General features: G+C 34.7%; 2 protein-coding genes across 2 annotated transcripts; one reads left to right on the forward strand and one right to left on the reverse strand.

Annotated features, from left to right (window-relative positions):
* The first annotated feature begins 2,909 nt into the window (after positions 1-2,909).
* acp5b (acid phosphatase 5b, tartrate resistant) lies at positions 2,910-8,278 on the forward strand. The gene is made up of 6 exons (XM_084398699.1): positions 2,910-3,111; positions 3,293-3,483; positions 5,358-5,485; positions 5,578-5,769; positions 7,540-7,687; positions 7,865-8,278. The coding sequence occupies exons 1-6, from the start codon at positions 3,042-3,044 to the stop codon at positions 8,108-8,110; spliced, it is 975 nt and encodes a 324-aa protein (XP_084254825.1). The 5' UTR covers positions 2,910-3,041; the 3' UTR covers positions 8,111-8,278.
* Positions 8,279-9,712: 1,434 nt separating this feature from the next.
* f3a (coagulation factor III, tissue factor a) lies at positions 9,713-13,982 on the reverse strand. The gene is made up of 6 exons (XM_084398700.1): positions 13,726-13,982; positions 13,491-13,599; positions 12,487-12,680; positions 12,210-12,394; positions 10,896-11,064; positions 9,713-10,456 (listed from the first exon to the last, which is right to left on the reverse strand). Exons 1-6 carry the CDS (start codon positions 13,802-13,804, stop codon positions 10,311-10,313), a joined length of 882 nt encoding a protein of 293 aa, XP_084254826.1. The 5' UTR covers positions 13,805-13,982; the 3' UTR covers positions 9,713-10,310.
* Positions 13,983-20,692: the final 6,710 nt, after the last annotated feature.

The raw sequence follows: 20,692 nt of genomic DNA on the forward strand, positions 1-20,692 counted from the left end.
AGATTACTAGCAGAGGCCGTCAGGTTTTGATTTTTTATCTGTTTGTATTTGCTAGAATCCATAATACCATGTATCTGAACAAGATGTCCAGGACCTCCAGCAAATAAATAGGCCCACAACATATAAGATCCAGCAGTGTATTTAACCGTAGGCATGGGGTACTCTTCATCCCTGTTTGCACCAAACACATCTGCTGGGTTTGCTGCCAAAAAGCCCTTTTTTTCGGTTTATCTGACCACAGAATCCAGTCCCTTTGAAGAACTGAATATGCTGGAGTTTATTTTTGGAGGAGCGAGGAGGATTTTTCTTGAAACCCTCCCAAACAACATGTGGTGATGTAGGGGTTGTTTGATACATTTTTTTTAGGCTTTCTGACCCCCAAGACTCAACTAATCTCTGCAATTCTCCATCTGTGATCCTTGGAGAGTCTCTGGCCACTCAAACCATCCTCCTCACTATCCATTAAGACAATATAGACACACATCCTCTTCCTGGCAGATTCGTAACATCTTTAGTTGATTATAACTTCTTAATTATTGCCCTGATGGTCAAAATGGGGATTTTCAATTCTTTAGATATTTTCTTACAGCCACTTTCTATTTTGTGAAGCTCAACAATCTTTTGCTGCACATCAGAACTATATTTTGTGGTTTTACTCATTGTGATGGATGATTAAGGGAATTTGGCCTTTGTGTTTCCTCATATATAAACTCCTGTGAAACAAGAAGTCATTAGCTGGACAATTTCATGTTCCTAGTCACCCTGGTGTGCTAAAAAAGATAAATATTAATGGGAATATACTTCAGAGATATTTTTCTCATAAAAAATTCTAGGGGTGCCAACAATTATGGCCAGCGTGTTTTGGAGAAAAACATTTATTTCATAATGTGATTTACCGCCAAATTTCAATTCTTTTACTTCAATGAAAGGTTAGATTTTTGCGAATTTTTTGAAGGAAAGATCAAAAGGATAAACAATGCAGATTTATTTTTTACAGCCATTTTTTATCATATTTATCAGGGGTGCCATCAATTTTAACCACCACTGTATATATGACACTGTTGTTAGTGCAGTAAAATGTTTAATATTCTTGTTTACATACCTGCAAACTTGTCGCTTTTCGGCGATAATCGCCGTTTTCTTGGTCAATTGGGTCATTTACGTGAATCGCGTAGAACCGGAGAGTTTTTTTTCGAGGGGGGGGGGGGGGGGGGGGTAATATTGTTTCTCACAGTAACTGCCATGCAGGCTAGAATTGTGAAACATTATTGGATAATTCTTATAATTGACATTTCTCTGGGCCAATCGGAATCTTAGCACTTTTTCTCTTGGCCAATTGGAATCTTAGGACTTGCGTCAGAATCTTGCAGCACACAGCGTCAACTGAGCTGAGCTCGCCATTTGATGAGACGCCTGGCTACCGTGCGAGTCTAATGGAAACTCGCGCATGAATTTTCCTGCATTTTAGCGCCCACCAAAATGATTTTTTGTCCCGCCAAAGTCTTATTTGATCGGTGAGTAATGTAGATGAACGGCTGCGTTTGTGACAGGGTGTATGTTTAACTGAAAGAACGAGCAGAGAGAGAGAGAGAGAGAGAGAGCGAGCCGGTCGCGCGCGCGCACTCTCTGTGTAAACGACTTCACCGTCTCCAAACTAGGCGCTGTGTTGCTCTCTCTCCCTCGCACGCACATATTAATCAAAAATAAATCGACACGGTGGTAAAAGGTCGAAAGACCTTTTTTTTCTGAATTACTGCTGGGTGTGAATTTTGCTAAATAAGTTTCCTTATCTTCTCTGAAAAGCGTTCTGGACATTCAGCTGACTTAAACAACACTTTAATTAAACGAAATAAAACTATACAGTGATGAAATGTTTTTATGTTGACACAAATCTTGGATGTCAGTGTCCTAACTGCTGGCATAATCACACAACGCGCACGACACGTCCAATTCGCGAACTAATGACTCCTTTGAACCGATTCATTTTAATGAATGGTTAAAACAACTAATCTTTCCAACAGTGAACTCAGGTGACGTCTGAATCGGTGTAACTAATCAGTAACACTTTACAATAAGGTTATATTTATTACATAAATTATATAAAAAAGTACAGTTTGCTAACTCAAGCTTAAACTTCAAAATAAAGAAAACCACTTGTTTAAAAAAAAAAGAAGCATATGACTACATTTTTCCACACAGTGCTATCAAGAATCGATAAGAGAATCGATAAAGAATTGGATCGATAATCAGAATCGTCAGTGGCATTATTATTGATAAAATATTATCAATTCCCATCCCTATGTGAAGACCGTAAAATTATAATCAAACATTAAAGAACATACATGTTTTTTTTAAGAGTTTTTTTTTTTTAAGAGTTAAAAGATTAAAACATTTTGCTAACATGAGGTCTTATTGTGTCACTGTCAGTCTTTTTACATCAGTGCAAAACTAGGGTATGCATATTAATTATTATTATTATTATTATTATTATTATACATTGTTCATCAGCATGCATTGATTAATCCCATGGCATGTAGCAAAAAAAAACACGCACAGTATATATATATATTTTTTTTTATATATATATATATTTTTATTATTATTATATATATATATATATATTTCTTTCTTTTTTTTAGTAGCCTAGGCTATACACTTTTGGTAGCTGACCTTGTTATTAAAAAAAATAATAATTATAAATAATATTACAATTAAAAATAACTTATTCTTATTACCAGCAACAATTAATATATTATAAGTAGTTTTACTAATATTGCTATTGTATTTCTAAGCACTTTTTTTCTGATAGCTGATAATAAAACGCATTTGTTTACAGTGTAACCTTGTGAACATTGTCCTCTGCATCATGTGCTTCACTCTTTCATGCGGAGCTCAATACAGGAAGCTTGTCATAAACCACATCTAGTTTCCCTTTAGCTGCAGAGAATAGAGTCTTAAGCTGTTTGTGGCTTGTCAGTGTCTGTGTGACTCTTTACACTGTGACCGTTTCCAGGATCAGATCAGCCATCTGAAGGCATGAAATGGCGCGGTTGGCCTTCCTTCTTATCTCCTGCCTTCAGATATTCAGCCCATGTCAGGCGAATGAACAAGGTAGAGTATTTCTGATGTATTTTCTTCATGATCTGTATGATTACAAATTTGAAAACGTGAGGAAGTGTAATCATATACCTGGCCACGTGATGTGCAGACAAACCGGTTCAGTAAGAATCTTCCATGTGATATAGCATTGAATGGGTCTGTTGAATGTATTTTGATGTAAATGTCTCTCCAGCTTTTCTAAGGTTTGTTGGGATTGGAGATTGGGGTGGACGTCCTTCATACCCCTACTACACGCCACATGAGTTTGACACAGCGAACGAGCTGGGCAGAATTGCTGAGAGCTCAGGTCTGGATTTTGTCCTCAGTCTTGGAGATCATTTCTACTTCAGTGGGGTCAGGGATGTAGATGACACCCGCTTTAAGGTGATCACCAAGTCTCTTCTCCTGCATTTATTTATTAAAGTCGCCATGAAAGGGAACGGTGATAGTCTTTTCTTCCCTATTGTGACACATATCTTAGAGTGAAAATGTAGGGCTGGACTTGATTTTGTCTATTGGGAATTGATTGGACGGTTGTGGTTTGCTATTGGTCGATCTCATGTGAGGGACAGGTTGCCCCGCCCTCATGCTAAGGTTTGATGTCTGGTGTTGATGATGTAACTAGGACGAGACAGGTTGGAGAGCAGACAGTGGGACCTTGTCCAGGGTACTTTAGCTCAGTGAACTGTCTTTACACAGGACATGTGATGTAGTGTGTGTGAAAGACAAATAGGTCCCTCTAGTGGTAGAGGAACAGAACACACTCAAGCTTTTGCCTTTACTGTGGTTTGTGCATAGTAATAATAGTTTTACCACAGATAAAACTGGATGGCTCCTTGTCACCATATTTAGAGAGATGCAACTACGGTAATTGTTATTAGTAACCTAAACACATGTAGAAACTATAAAATAAAAATATTACAAAAAAGTGCCATGGTACAGTGAGGTTTCAGATGGTAATGCCATTGTCCTTCGATATATTCTTTAATAAAGCACTGAATGATACCATATGGTGTTTTATTTTATGGTATTTTATTTGGTTTACTAGTTGTATTTACTTGGATCAAAGTAAGCACAAGTAAAACTGGTTGGCTCCCCATCACCATATTTACATCAGTGTAAATAAAGTAATTGTTAATTGAAGCCTAAACAAATGTAAAAACTCTAAAATAAAATACAATAATAAAATAAAAGTACCATGGTACAGTGAGGTTCCAGATGGTAATACCATAGTGCTTTCCTATATTCTCTACCATGGTACTGAATGATACCATTTGCACAAACCATTTACATCTCTTACAAAAATTAAAAATGACTAACATTTACTTAAATAGCATAATGTACTTTTATAAATAAACATTAACTTTTATTAATAATGATTACTTTTATTTATTTATAATATTTAATATTTTAAAATGTTTACAATATTTCAAAATATATATTTTGAAAAATGTATAATAATAACATGTACAATATATAATATTTTAAAATGTTTAAATTTGTTTCAATATATATATATATATGTTTTTTTTATATTACATAATGTCATTTTATTTTACTAATATATACAGGTGTGTGTGTGTGTATATATATATATATATATATATATATATACATACATACACACACAGACATATATATATATATATATATATATATATATTACTTTATATTTATATATATGCAATTATATATATATATAAAATGTGTGTGTATGTATATATATATATAATTACATAATGTCGTTTTATTTTACTAATATATACAGGTGTGTGTGTGTGTGTATGTATATATATATATATATATATATACATACATACATACACAGACATTTATATATATATATATATATATATATATTTAAATATTTAAATTAAATTACATAATGTCATACATTTTACTTTACTAATATATACAGGTGTGTGTGTGTGTGTGTGTGTATATATATATATATATATATATATATATATATATATACACACAGTGTATTACACACACACACATACACACACATTTTATATATAATTTATATATAATTGCATATATATAAATATAAAGTATTATATATATATATATATATATATATATATATAATATATACACACACATATACATACACACAGACATATATATATATATATATATATATATATATATATATATATATATAAATAATTTATATATATTATTTAATATTTATAATGTATAATATATAATTTTTAAATGATGTTCTAATGAGGCTCTAATAAATTCTTCAGTCTACCTATGAGAGTGTGTTCTCTCATCCCGCGCTGATGAACGTGCCATGGTACCTGGTAGCAGGAAATCACGATCACCGTGGAAACGTGTCAGCCCAGATCGCCTACTCAAACAGATCTGAAAGATGGTGAGTCAGAGGTCAAAGGTCAACATCTGTGCATTAAAGAATGTAAACATGAGCATTGGTGACCACAGTGAGCTGCTGTTAATGTCTGGCAGGATCTACCCCGACCTGTATTATGAGCTGAACTTCAAGGTTCCTCACAGCAACACATCCATCACAGTCCTGATGATCGACACAGTGGTTTTGTGCGGCAACACGTATGACGGGGCTGACCCGGCGGGTCCCGAGGACTACATTGCTGCTAACCAACAGCTAAAGTGGATCGAGCAGAAACTTCAAAATACCAGGTGAGATATTAGTACAACAACAGTAGTTAATTAATACCCAAATGCAAACACTTGCACAAGCGGCCCAATATTTAATATATAGGTGAACAAACAACACTGAAATCCGGTGTTTTGTTTTTTACTGTGCAAACATTAGTCCTGAAACAGGAATTTTAGGGCATGTTTTAAAGGCCCGTCACACTCCTTTCACTCCTCCATTGTCACATTCCTTCACTTATTCTCTCTCACTCTTTCACCTCCTCAGAGCCACCCTCACATTCTCTTAAATCCCAGATAGGACCTGGAAAACATTCCTGGCATTCATTTCTAAAAATATGACCAAGTCTTTAAGACAAAAGTTCACCCAACAATTGCTTGAACAATTGAAGAAACGTTTAACCCTATAAATTCCTACTGTATTCATGCATGAAAGGCCTCTAAATTATCAATACGATCAAAACTGTAAAATATAATATTCTATATGTGTTCTGTCATCTGCATTTGGTAGTTTATACCTTTTTTGCAAGCAAAAGGCCTTTTAGTGCTTCAGTAAAACATTGTGGTACATGACTTTTGATGAGAAATATATGATTTTTATAAGTAAAGGTAAGAATAACTTTCATATTGTTATTAATGCATATTTACTGAACAGAAGCAACTTACTTTAGGTTTACTTTTTGAGAAAGATCATACTAAAATATATCAAATAGACATTTTTGATGAATATTCATTTGTACATGAATTGTACATTGCATTTTATATTTTGCCCCCACAATCAAAACTACAGAGCTTTGATCATAAATATAAGCAGTTAAATATCATCTTATTAACACATATTATTGGGAGATATAGAGTGACAACTGATAGTAATATGCATTTTATGCAAGTAGTCGGTTATACTATGGAGCCTCTATAGAGAAATAATAATGAAGGGGGAAAAAATAGAATTCTGAGGGGAAATTATATGCCAATATTTTTTTGCGTTCTCTTGCAAAATTGTTGAGTTCTTTGCAAGCAAACGCAAAAGGTTTGAAATATATTTTTTTCCTCCATCTCTTCTTTTTACCTCCACCATGTCCCTTTAGATGCTCTATATTTATAATGTTATGATAATCTTACAGATTTTTATTTCAAGCTATCAGAATTTCTTCTTACTTTTTGGCCATATAAATAACATCTATAGTACATATTTTTGGTAAGAATAAAATTTAGGCCTCTGAATAAAATTGAATAATATTGATACTCTCACTGTCACACTATAGGCCTATGGGTCATACAAGCCTGATGTATCAGATATGCAAACATTTTTTGGTTTTTTTTCTCTTATATTTTGTCTAAAGGTTCAATACACTGTTCCGTTTAAAAATATATATATATTCTGACCATTATTTCATATTTCAGGCTTTACATGGTTAAATAATCTTACAGCTCTGACTCTTTTCCATACAAGTACAGTTTATAGTACTAATAAATGTACAACAAACCTTTTTTAATTGCCCAGTTTTATGAATTGAAAACACAATTCTTACGAGTGAATACTTGTTAACTGATCTTGAAAAGGGACGAAAGGTTATAAGCGCCTGAGAGGATTGTGTTTAATGCAGAAACTGTTAGCAGCCAGATAAAACTACAGTCAAGCCGCACATGCCCTCACACGTGCAGGGGAAAACACAGTCAAAATCCCCCCCGAGAATAACACTCACAGCTGTTTTCCACATCAGAAAGTCAAACAAAGTTGACATTCATCAAATGCTTTTATAATAAATGCATCTTTTGGTTTCTAATCCTCAGGTCAGATTTCGTCATTGTGGCCGGTCATTATCCAGTCTGGTCCATTGGCCATCATGGGCCGACTAAGTGCCTGGTATCGAAACTCAGACCCCTTCTGAAGAAGTACAGAGTCTCTTTATATCTGTGTGGTCATGACCACAGTCTACAGGTCGGTATCTTGAACATCACATTATCGTGTAACGGGAAATCAAGCAGCTTTTTAATAAAACATTGTATTAAGCAAATGCATTAAAGTGTTTTACATTATGGCTGTTACTGTATTGACCAATCAGCATTAAGCAAAGGAACTATAAATATGTCCTGAAAAGTATTTCTGTTTCATCAGTTTATCAGAGAAGACGATGGAAGTTCGTATGTTGTCAGCGGAACTGGAGTTGAAGAGGATATTTTCACTGGCCACAAGAACAGCTTCCCATCCTCTTGGCAACTTTTCTCCAACATTGTGAATCAGACGACAGGAGCGTTTGTGTACTTTGAGGTCGATATGAATGAGATGTTGATAAGTTACATCCAGCCGGACGGGAAGTGTGTGTACCAGACGTCCGTCCCTAAACGCAAAGTCCAACTTTGACATCATGCATTAGGATGCATGAACATTGTGTTTTAATAAACACAACAGTCACTTTGGCGAAAGCCCTTTTTTAATTGCACTAATAAATTCTGTTGTATATTTTATTGTTGTTTTTAGTTAAATTCCTGTTTAGTTTGCGGTGAACAAAATAAAACGTTTATATTTCATAAAAAGTGGTTTGCTGAGATTATTGCAAAAATACTTTTTTGCTTCTTTTCTTTTTTTTACGTGCATGTGCAGAAATCGTATTTTATCTGAGTTGCGAATGTGAGTTTGCAGTCTGTATTGGATGTTATGCGAACGACCAGTTCTTGGCAAGAAACTTTTTAACGAGTTTGTACACACAATGCGACCAATGTTGTCTGATTCACCAGCAAATAACTCTTATGAGCCAATTCGGTTTCAAGAACATGCAGCACAACCAGTGTAGTCTGATTAATGACTCTTATGAACTGGTTCTTTTCAGTAAAAAAAACAAAAACAAAACATACAACAAGTCTACCTGTAGTATGACTTCAGAAGGAATAAGTTTCCAGTTTGAATCATTCTGATGAATCCTTCACTGAACAGAAAATCGATCAGAGCTGTGACCGAATTAACTCCTGACTCGCTTACTGAAACGTAACATATTTTTTTATTATTTTAAATAATACAACTTAAAAATAAATAAAACATTCTATATATACACACATGTATATTCTTTATATGTATATATTACATTTAAAGAACATTTATATATACGTATATATATATTTGGGGTGTAACGATACCCTCATGTCACGATTCGATACATATCACGATACTGAACTCACGATACGATATTATTGCGATACACCAAGACATATGATAAAAGGTAAACAAACAATGTACTGTTGATTAAAATGCTAAATTTGATATTACATTGGGGGTGTAGATGAATAGGCTTGGTCTTGGTGCTGGTAACCCAATGCACAGGACAATGGTGACACCAGAATACAAATATTCCTGATTCTGAAGCTGAAAATACAGAATTATTTTAGACGAATGTGCATGCACTCTGTCACCGACTAGATATATTTAAAATAATGTAGGCCACTTTTTACTGGTAACATAAGACATTTGACATGACCAGGACCCACAAATATTCCCTCACTGCAACATTATATATAGTAGTTTAATGTAGTACTGACACTAAAACTTGAATTTTTTCTCACACAGTAATTTTTATTTTGGGTGAACAATACACAATACATATTGTCACTATCCACGATACATATTGTTGCATTTTTGTATTGCGATATATTGTGACACGATATATTGTTACACCCCTAAAACAACTTGGACCTGTAAATATTTCACAGTTGATTCACATTTAATGTTACTCTATTAACTTACAATTGGTGGCGCCATTGAGCTATTTAACATCTTTTTTATCTAAAATTGAGCTTTCTAACTGAACGTGCATATAAGGCATTATATATAACATGTTATTTGAAGATAGAAAATATAAAGGCAAAGATCTGAATGCTGATTAGTCCACATGTGTATTTTTGTATATTTATTTATTTGTGTGTGTGTGTGTGTGTGTGTGTGTGTGTGTGTGTGTGTGTGTGTGTGTGTGTGTGTGTGTGTGTGTGTGTGTGTGTGTGTGTGTGTGTGTGTTTTAAATCCACATCAGTACCATTCTCACTGGATTCACAGGTCTGAAGTGTAATGATAAAGTTTGTGCACCAAAATGGCAACAATACACCAGATATAACATTATTTTTTGATTAATGGTTAGCCATGTACAATGTGATAAAACTGAAATGAAAAGAGCGTTTCACTATTACAACAAAAATACTTTAAAAAACGAATACAGTTTACAATATTAGCTAAAAAATAAATTAGTTCTTTCGTTTCATAAAACATGATCTGATTTTGATTCTCCCAAGTGCGTACAAAAAACCTCTTAAATCATACAGTATTTCCATTTGTTAGCAAGTAGATGAAATTAAGCAGAGCTTATAAAAATTATTATACAGTACACTTCAGTGCCAGACTAAAGAACCCACCACCTGACAGTATAAAGGTCTTGTCTTGCTAAATTATATGTCTAACATATCTACATTTTGAGGTTTCACAGAAACACTTTTTTTTTTTATATGGTAAAACGGCACACCATCCTCCCTTCATAAGGGAGAGTCTAATTTAAACGTACCAAAAAGAGCATCTGCATTCCTCATACACCGTTCAATGGTAATCCCTCTTTTCCTGTGTCTTTCGGTTGCTTTCTTCGCCTGCAGCACACCACGGTGACAATAACGATTGCTGTTATTGCCAGAATGATAATAAAAATGGCTCCGGCGATGACACCCATGCCGTACTCTGCAAAAACATTACATAATCGTCATTATGGTCACACAAACACTTGATTAAATGATGAGTTTGATTGGACACCACAGGAATTTTGCAGTTCTATTTGTCCCTAGACGCTGATATGATTCATTGATGAGTTGCTATCATAATCCGCCCAACAGACACATTTCTTATCAATTATGAGTTGCATTAAATGTCTCAGCGCTGTGAATCACACAATCATAGAGTCCATATAATCCTCTGATATGATACTGTATCAGCTATCCGACACTTCATATATGGATGCGTTCCAGCGAGAGTCCAGATCAGGGGAGTGAGGCTATTTTGGGAAAATGATTCATTCCCTATCAGACAAAATTCGCAACGTTTGCTTTTCCTGGGATAGTTGTGCTGAAAATCCCTGACAGACCAAGTTAAAGTCTTGTTATTTAAAGAGTGAAAGCGTTACCTTCAAAGATAGATGTGCCATCTTCCGGAGAGCACTGGATGTGGCTGAGCTCCCCGTATTGTTTGCCCTGAGCGCGGGAGGGGATGTAGACCTGAATGTTGAAACAGTAACTCACTCCTTGGTCCAAATCCGTCAGCTCAATGATGCTGCTTTTACTGGTCATCTCTTTCTGAAGAGGCAAACACATAAAATGATGTATAATACGTTTAATGTATCATATAGGTAACACTTTACTTTACAGTGGACACCTTAAAATAAAGTGTAATAAGGTCCCATTACTTAAGGTTTTAACATTAGCAATACATTTGTTACAGTATTTATTAACCTTTGTTAACGTTTACCTTTAGTTAATAAGATCATTGTAACTTCATGTTAACTCATGTAGAAATAATGTTAACAAACTAAAAAGTGTTTGAAATAAGGCTGCATTCATTTGCTATACAAGATAGAGTAAAACAATAATACTGTGAAATATTATTTTTATTTAAAAAATAATAATAATTCCAGCATCATTCCTCCAGTCTTCAGTGTCACATGATCCTTCAGAAATCATTCTAATATGATGATTTACAGCTCAAGAAACAGAAACAGAAAAAGTTGAAAACAGTTGTGCTGCTTCTTATTTTTTGTGGAAATTATGACACATTTTTTTCCCGGATTCTTTGATGAAATCGAGAAAAATATGTATTTAAGATAGAAATCTTTTGTAACATTTGTCTTTACTGTTACTTTTGATCAATTTAATGCATCTTAGCTTTTTTTTAAATCTTACTAACCCAAAACTTTTGAATAGTAGTATAGATTATTTAGCAGAAACTTTAGTTATATATAGTAACTATATTATATTTTTGTCTATTGTGCCCTATGATATTATGGTGAGTAATATTTTTTCATAATTGTCAAATGTATTTTGACAGAATGATCATTTTTGAATGATCATTTTTATCAAGCTCGTATATTTAAGTTCAATAATTTCACTTAAATGGCAATACAAATTACCTATTAATTGTCATTTAAGTGAAATTACTTAACTTAAATATACAAGCTTTATAAAAATGATCATTCTAGAAGAAAATTTCAGATGGCACTCTTCATATATATATAATGTGGAGGAAGCTTTTAGTCTCTAACTGAAGAAAATGTGGATGGTTCATTTTCATTTAATATCTAATGATTTAATAAATGCAAGGTGCTAAAACGGTTAAACGACTTTGTGTTTATTATTTAGTTTACATGGTATAAATCCGGATTGAAATTTACAAAGTGGCAAAAGCGCTCAGAAAAGAAATAATACATTTTACAGACAACACTAACCTTTCCTGTGCTCTTGGCTTTCCTGTAGATAACCTTATAAAGCAGGTTGTCCCCAAAAACATCCCGAATGTTCAGTCTCTCAGTAAGATTCTTAAAGAGAGCTGTGGGGACATCCGTTACAAACAGCGTCGTCTTCCTCTTGTCATTGTTTACTTCTATTTTAAAATCTGGCTTGCCAATGACAGCTGAAAGACAATCAAAGCAGAAGATCGTTATAATGCTTCAAAATCTTCATGTCATTAAATGGAGTGTAAAGTTGGTTGTTGAGAATACTGACTGTCATAATAAGGGGAGAATCTCTCAGAAGTGACATGAGGGAACTCAACCAAATCCGAGGAGACGCCCCGCATGGGTTCAGACAGGATGTCGGCGTTGTAACTGGCCTTCAGGTTTTTTAACGCCGCAGTCAGGTCGCATTCAGTTTCCATGGTCCTGATGCAGTGTGGCGTTCGTTCTCTGTCGTGGCCCAGTCTACACACATTTACACAGACATTTAGAATGGAAAGACAACTTTTGGAAATAATAAATTACATTACATGAGAATAAGTGACAGGTTGGTGCCTGCTGTAACAAGTCAAGGGTGTGGAACTATGCTAGAGTTGCCAAATCTACACATGTGAGAGCATTTTTTTTTTTTAAATGTATGGGTTACACATTAATAAAAGAGTGTCTAAAATGTAAATTGTAAGTTTAATCGCTGCCTTAAAAAGTGGTCCCAAAGTTACAACCTGGAGGGTTAAATCCAATGCACTTTTTTGTCCACTTTTGATTAAATTTGTGGTGAGCACTAGTAGAAAATTTAGCAGAAATGGCAGAAATTATTTTGACATGTTGAATAGATGGTAACAAATTAGAAAATCCATAACATACACTTTTATTGCCCATACACCATTCACTTGTATTGGTTTATGGCCATGCTGAGATTACACAGTGAGAAACCTTTTGAGATAATCAATGAATTATGACTTGATTGGTCAAAATCAATATGATCCAAGTAATATTAGATAACTCCAATAGCAGTTATAATAATACATATAAAGCTCTATATGTGTACATTTCACTTTTATATTAAACTTGGGGAGGCTGTAAAAGATTTAGACCATTTTCACTATTGTTTTCTGACTATATCTTTTAATGTGATGTAATAAATTACATTGATGTACAAATTACGTTTTGCTAATTTCTGCACATTTTTGATAGCTATAATACTGCATTCAGAACAATGAATGTAATAACAAACAACCTGACGACTAACTGTATTGTAATAAAAACATGACTTACTCTGAAAATTCAACAGTGTAGGAATAATTCGTTGGTTCTGGAGTCCATGTTAACATGGATTTAAAATTGACAGAGGACCAGGTTACGTTCTGTGCTTTTGGAAAGATGTCTATAAAAAGAGCAAAGCAAATGAATCAATTAGACTGTTTTAAATAACACATAGAAATGGTTTAAAATAGCTGGTTAAAAAACTGAATAACACGCATACAATCATTGTCACAGGTAAGAGACTCACCTGAGGCGAAAGCCTTCGTGAAAAATGAAACCAGGACCAATACAAGAATGCGAAATTTCAATTGCCTGTTGCTTTCCATGTTGTCCCAAGGTGACAGTGCTAATCCAAATACAGTACGAAGACCAAATAAAACTCCTTTAACCAGGTAGGATAAAAATATGATATGTATCCAGCTCCCAAGTGGTTTATAAAGTCCTCCTGATTTAGTGTGTGAGCGCAACAAACCCAGTCAGACCAGTTGGAATTCGAGTGAGACTAATTAAGCCCCGCCCAGAACAAGTCTGCCCGCTTATGCATTTGACCATTTATGGATTTCCGCATTGACACAAAGTGACCAAAGAGCATTAGCGTTTAGTTAAAAGGAAATACATATATTATTTAATTATAAAATAATATGCATGTATTTGTTTTTTAATTATTTTAGTTTAGTTTATTAATTACCTATGCAGTTTTGAAATTGACCCCCACAGAAAAACTATTTATTTAGTTTGGTTTATTTTTGAAAGTCAATTTCTATATAGACACTTATATCAAATTGCTGGAAATAAATAAATAAATAAATAAATAAATGATTGAATAAATAAATATTGAACATTTCCAACACTTGTGTTTCATTAAACACAAGTTGATCAGTACATCATTTGATGTGTTTAGTCACAAAAATAGATTTCTCAAAAACAAAAAGTCAACTTATGTAACTTATATCTCCCTTTTTTATTATAATTATTATTAGTGCATAACTTATACATACAATGAACAATCATAACGACAAAAAAAGAAGAAAAAAAAGAAAGCATATCATGGAAAACATAAAGGAGACTTTTTTGTAAGTCACATTTGTAGGGCTAAAAACATAAGAACAACCCAAAATGTATTGGTTATACTAAAATCACAAAATAAATGGACAGCTGTTTCTTCAACAAAACCACAAAATGAACAAGTTTCATCAATATCAGAATATTTATTTTATGAAGGATTTTAAAATGAATTTCCTTATATCAAAGCAACCCCTCGATTACAGCATCAGCTTTTCTGCAGGTTATGTAAAAACAACAATCATAGGCAAACCATTGCAAATGTTACATCTGAGAGCAACACAACCTCATATCTCATTAAAAAGAAAGCAAAAAGAAAGCAAAAAAAACACTTCTGAGATTATTGTATTTGAATGACAAAAGTCATGAAGTGATGAGACACCATGATGTAATCATGCATTGTGTCACGTAAAAAAGGCTCTCAACTCATTACGGGCATAAGCCCATCCGCTGACCACCATGACAACACAAGAAAATTACTCATGACATGCTAATGACTTGGTATTTCGGGAAGTATGACTTCATTTCTGTCCCAGTTTCAAGCGGTGTGTGACGCTGGCACCTCTAAAGTGCTGAATGCCAGCGGGGATCTTTTGCCCATTCAGATCCTTATGCTAATGAGCAGCTGGCACCTCACTCTCGCATGTGGCTTTGCATGTTAAAACACTCACAGGACTCAGCGCTTCCAGAAAAACTCACACAAAACCACTAAGAGACAAGATCAGACTGGAAAATGCAGGTTTTCTTGTAAGTCTCATCATTCTTTACTGTTTGAGAATCTTTTTTTTAGGCAGTCGTCTGTCACCCTTTTCAAGTGTGCTGGGAATTTCAATGCCTAAACATGAATTGAATGAATTAATTTAAACAATAAAGTCGTAAATTAACATCCTTGAGCTGAGTGGCGGATGTTTTGCAAGTGTCAGGTATCCTCCTGAATTTTTGGTTACACTTTATTTCGATGGTCCACTTTAGACATTCTATTAACTATAACTTTGCAACTACATGTAAACTAACTCTCATTAGAGTATTAGTAGACTGTTAGGTTAGGGTTAGGTCGGTGTTAGGGTTCGGGTTAGTAGAATAAGACAAGTTGACATGTAGTTGCAACTTATAGTGAGTAGAATGTTTGTTGATGGAGCATCAAAATAAAGTGTTAGCAGATATTAAAGGCATAGTTCGGCCAAAAATGATATTTAACCCATTATTTACTCACCCTCAAGCCGTTCGAAATGCATATGTCAATCTTTTTGCAGACGAACACATTTTCAGTTGAGCAATGGTTTTTATGACAAAACCGCACGGATTACCCTCAGAAGGCCTTCGTTTATCCCCCTGGAGCCGGATGGATTACTTTTGTGAAGGATGCATGTACATTTTGGGACTTGAAGGAGGTGGACCCCATGGCTTCACACTATAACCACTGAAAGATCTAAGACATTTTCTAAAATAACTGAAAATGTGTTCGTCTGAAAAAAGATTGACATATGCATCTCGAACGGCTTGAGGGTGAGTAAATCATGGGTTAAATATCATTTACTAAAAGAGAACCAAAAAACTTCACTTGATTTCATGGGGACTTTAAGGTTATGGGTTTGTTCATAGTATGCAGAATAACAATACCTTTTTAAAGTCTTTAGATTATTACTGTAACGGTACATGGAACACACTTGAGTAGAAGACTAGTTTTGAAGATGTCATGAATGATGCACTTGCATCATCAAGCAGTTGAGCATGACTCTAACAATGGCAAGGTCAAGGGTTCCAATCCCAGGCATGCATGTACTGATAGAATTATTATTAATACACTGAATGCAATGTAAGTCGCTTTGGATAAACAGAAAACAGAAATGTGATTATCACACATGTAGTCCTCATGTGAATGAAGTCATCATCCATTTTTGTTCTATACAATAGAAAGGATCCTCTGCAGTGAGCGTTACTCCTCTGGGGGGTTTCCTGACCTCTCAGATTACCCAGATCATCACAAATGCTCCTGGAGAAACCTGTGAGAGGATATGAGGTCTGAAACAATAGGAAGAGTGTGTTTGGCTGAACTCATTTACACTCTCTAAAAAAAAAAACCACACACACCGCTTAAGAAAACATTCAAGCCTATACTGTAAAAATGATTGGTTTAGGAAAACATCTATAAAGAAACATTAACACAAAAACTGCTTTAGTTTGTTTGACCTTTCCAGAGTTAGAGATTCAGGAAGTGACATATTAACCTTTCTGCAAGTGTTTCCTTTTGCTATTGGACTACTGGAAAAAGGACTACAAATGAATTATTAAAAACCTCAATTATTAGTTTCTATGATAAAATACTAAAAACTCAAATCACTTATTTTGTAAAGTGAATCAAGGCATCAAAACAATGGAAATTCAATGAAAAATGCATATGTTTTGAAGATGATCAATTTGTGTTAAATGAATACTTTGCTAAACATTTAATTTTAGTTGACTGCATCTTTATATGAAATTAGGGAGAATGAGCACCAGTTAAATATATAAAATATTAGGGAAGGGTGATATTTGTATAACGACTGCATATAATTGTCTCCTCAGATCTTGAAGGACTTGGAGAAACATCTTTGTATGAAAAAGAAAAATAACATGGAAAACAGCATGAGTAAATGATGACTATGCGTATTTTGGGTAAAGTATTCCTTTAACAAAAGTCATGCTGGAAAATTAGGTCAACTTACTGCATAACCAAATTGTTCCTGCATGTCCCTGTATTTCCATGGCATTATTGCTCTCTGAATTGGAAACAACATCCTAACTTAAGGATCAATAAATTCTGCATCAATGGAAAGTCCCTTGGGCCGATGACAGATTTGTTATTACTTTCAAAATTCCAGGACAACGGTTTTGTGCGTGTTGGCTTGCACCTTCATCCTTTTCTCAGGTTCCTATTCAAACCTATTCAGAGATTTTAGTGTTTTACATATTTTAGAAGTGAAGCAAAACTATTTTTTTCATGACAGGTAAACAGACTCCTGTGGGCACATGAGGTCATTTAATCTGTTTTGTGTTTTCTTGACTGAGAAACTGAAGACAAGCACATATTGCTGTGAGTTTAACCCCTATGTTTTGACAGACGGTCTCCAGGCTACACTTGACTTACTCCAAAACGTTGGTACACTTCATTTACGTGTGTCATCCTGAATCAGACTTCCGTGCCCTTCTGATAAGGACATGATGAAGACAACCTGAAACTTTATTATTGACTTCTGACAGGCTTTTACAGTAACAAGTAGCAAAAACACCTGATAACCTGAAACACCAGACGCATACGCAGCCAATGAATATATAATTCCTTGACGGTACGAATGGAGTCATATACGCCAACCATATACGCACTTCCAGAAATTCCACATCAGCTGAAGGTTCACACGGCATGTCTTGTATAATCACTCGCACCATTATAGCAGGTCTGGAAGCAACTTCCTGTGTAACTCTGGGTCTCATCTATCAACTTAATGCTGTTAGTCCAAATAGAGGCTGGAGTTCCTGTTACAAAAAGCAAGAGCTGCATTTTTTTCACAATTATGTTAATTATCTGGATCTGTGCACATGTGTACAGACATTACTCACTCCTTTCAAAACTGCAGGCTCAGAGTCAAACAGCGAACAGCAGCTCTGTTCTTATCTTTAGGCTTCAGACAGATGTCAGATAACAAGTGAACAGTTGATTTATATTCTTTCTATTATCAGATGAAGGTGTTCCAAATGCAAACTAAAGTTACAGCATAATCTGCACAAAAAAAAAAATGTTTTGTATGAAAATGGTAAAAAAAAAAGAGGTAACTTTTGTAACATTATCAATGTTTTTACAGACATTTTTGAACAATTTAATGCATCCTCGCTGAATAAAATATTTCTTTCTTTCTTTTTATTATTATTTTAATCTTACTTACCCCAAAGTTTTGAATGGTAGGCTATTAAAGGGTTAGTTCACCCAAAAATGAAAATTCTGTCAGTAATTACTCACCCTCATGTTGTTCCAACGCCGTAAGACCTTCGTTCATCTTCGGAACACAAATTAAGATATTTTTGATTAAATCTGATTCTGAGAGCAGTCTCACTCCTCCATAGGCTTCTAAGACATTATAACTTGCTGGCCCAGAAAATGTATTAAAGACATCGTTAATATAGTCCAAGTGACTCCAGTGGCTCAATCTTAAGTTTATAAAGCGACGAGAATACTTTTTGTGCGCAAAAACAAACAAAAATAACGACTTTATTCCACTTTTCATTTCCTTCTCTCTGGGCCTCGAGTCTTGATGACACACGTGACCAGCGTCGGCCAATAGTGAGCCTACGTGGTGACGTGCAACACAGACGCGCTACGCTTAAACACTACGTGAAAAGACTCGAGGCCCAGAGAGAAGGAAATGAAAAGTGGAATAAAGTCGTTATTAGGGGTTCAAGCATGAAATGCTGAAACCCTATTGTAATTGTAAGGATTCGTAAAACGCATCGTGCAGGCCAAACCGTAAGGCCTAGGGACGTGAAACCTGGCCAGATGGTAGGCCTCAATTTGGGGACAACCTATCAGAGTATGACCCTGATTGGCCCATAGGTGGCGCTACAGCAACCAAAAGTACAAAATCGCTCGTAACTCTTAGGCCGTTTGACCTAGACTCAAGTGCCTTACACCACTGTGATCCCTGGCTCAAGGCGGACCAGATGGCTAGCTATAGACTCTCTAGATCAATAGTTATCGAAAAAAAAGTTGGACTTTTGCATTTGGGTGGCTGTAACAGGGTCATTTGGAAAAGGGGCGTGGCAAAATACACAAAAAAGCCTATAAATCCCAAATGAAAACTCAGAACTTCACAAAAATCGGTGAGCATATGTGACATAACATCATAAAGAAGCATGCAACATTTTATGGAGATCGGACCATAGGTGGCGCTATAACTGTTAAAAAGCTTTAAAACTATATATTTCCTATGGTATATTGCCTGTATTGGCTGTAAATGGTGTTTTCCATCTATTATGTCAGTGGTTACATGCTTGCTAAATAAAAGTTAATAACTTTTGCTTGAACCCCGATAAATGCTGCTTGCAGCTTTAATTTTTGTTTGTTTTTGTGCACAAAAAGTATTCTCGTCGCTTTATAAACTTAAGATTGAGCCACTGGAGTCACTTGGACTATATTAACGATGTCTTTAATACATTTTCTGGGCCAGCAAGTTATAATGTCTTAGAAGCCTATGGAGGAGGGAGACAGCACTCAGATTTAATCAAAAATATCTTAATTTGTGTTCCGAAGATGAACGAAGGTCTTACAGGGTTGGAACAACATGAGGGTGAGTAATTACTGACAGAATTTTCATTTTTGGGTGAACTATCCCTTTAAGGTTATCACTCAAATATTAAGCAGCACAAACTGTTTTCAACATTGATGATAGTAATGATAAATGTTTCTTGATCAGCAAATCATCATATTAGAATGATTTCTGAAGGACTCTAAAGAGACTGGAGTAATGATGCTGAAAATTCAGCTTTGCATCACAGGAATAAAAAAACAATTTAAAGTATATTAAAATAGAAAACAGTTATTTAAGATTTTAAGATTAGTTATAAGATTTCACCATAATTACATGTTTTTACTGCATACCGCATAATTAAAACAAAAACAATGTTCAGCTTCATGTATAACTCAGAAAGACTTTCTCAGAAAATGTCTTTCAGCGCCCAATAGTTCGCATAAACAGAGAAAACAGATTATTTATTCAGAAATGCTTGGTTTAAAATGAATAAACAAACTGGCATTTCAAACATTTTAAACAGCATATTAACTCTTTCAAGTTAGTGGACGAAACTTATCAAACTTAAATAAGGCGTATAAGAGAACTAAACATAATACCACAAAAGCAAGAATGTGGTCCTGCCATTATCTTTCTTGGCAGGCTGGCATGATCTTACTGGCATGCTCTTAAAATCAGAACAAAAACAACATTAGCAAGAAAGATATTTAGTTTCGTTTGAATCTGTGCCCTGTTCTCAATGTAGCTGATGAGTAACTGAAATGCCTTAGATGTTGATTTATTACTTACATTCATGGCATTGCATGCAACATTGCTTTGTTATTGCAAGGCCCAGGAATATCTAAACTATCCATGCAAAAATCAGCAATTTTT

Source organism: Rutilus rutilus, assembly GCF_951802725.1.
Source record: "Rutilus rutilus genome assembly, chromosome: 24".
NCBI lineage: Eukaryota > Metazoa > Chordata > Actinopteri > Cypriniformes > Leuciscidae > Rutilus > Rutilus rutilus.

Bases quoted from the DNA above. Each gene is read 5' to 3' on its own strand.
- acp5b (XM_084398699.1), top strand. From the start codon at position 3,042: ATGGCGCGGTTGGCCTTCCTTCTTATCTCCTGCCTTCAGATATTCAGC. The intron at 5,486-5,577 runs GTGAGTCAGAGG...AATGTCTGGCAG, and splicing joins TCAAACAGATCTGAAAGATG to GATCTACCCCGACCTGTATT. The intron at 7,688-7,864 runs GTCGGTATCTTG...CTGTTTCATCAG, and splicing joins GTCATGACCACAGTCTACAG to TTTATCAGAGAAGACGATGG.
- f3a (XM_084398700.1), bottom strand. From the start codon at position 13,804: ATGGAAAGCAACAGGCAATTGAAATTTCGCATTCTTGTATTGGTCCTG. The intron at 12,681-13,490 runs GTAAGTCATGTT...AAATGTGTGTAG, and splicing joins TACACTGTTGAATTTTCAGA to ACTGGGCCACGACAGAGAAC. The intron at 11,065-12,209 runs GTTAGTGTTGTC...TTGCCTCTTCAG, and splicing joins AAGCCAAGAGCACAGGAAAG to AAAGAGATGACCAGTAAAAG.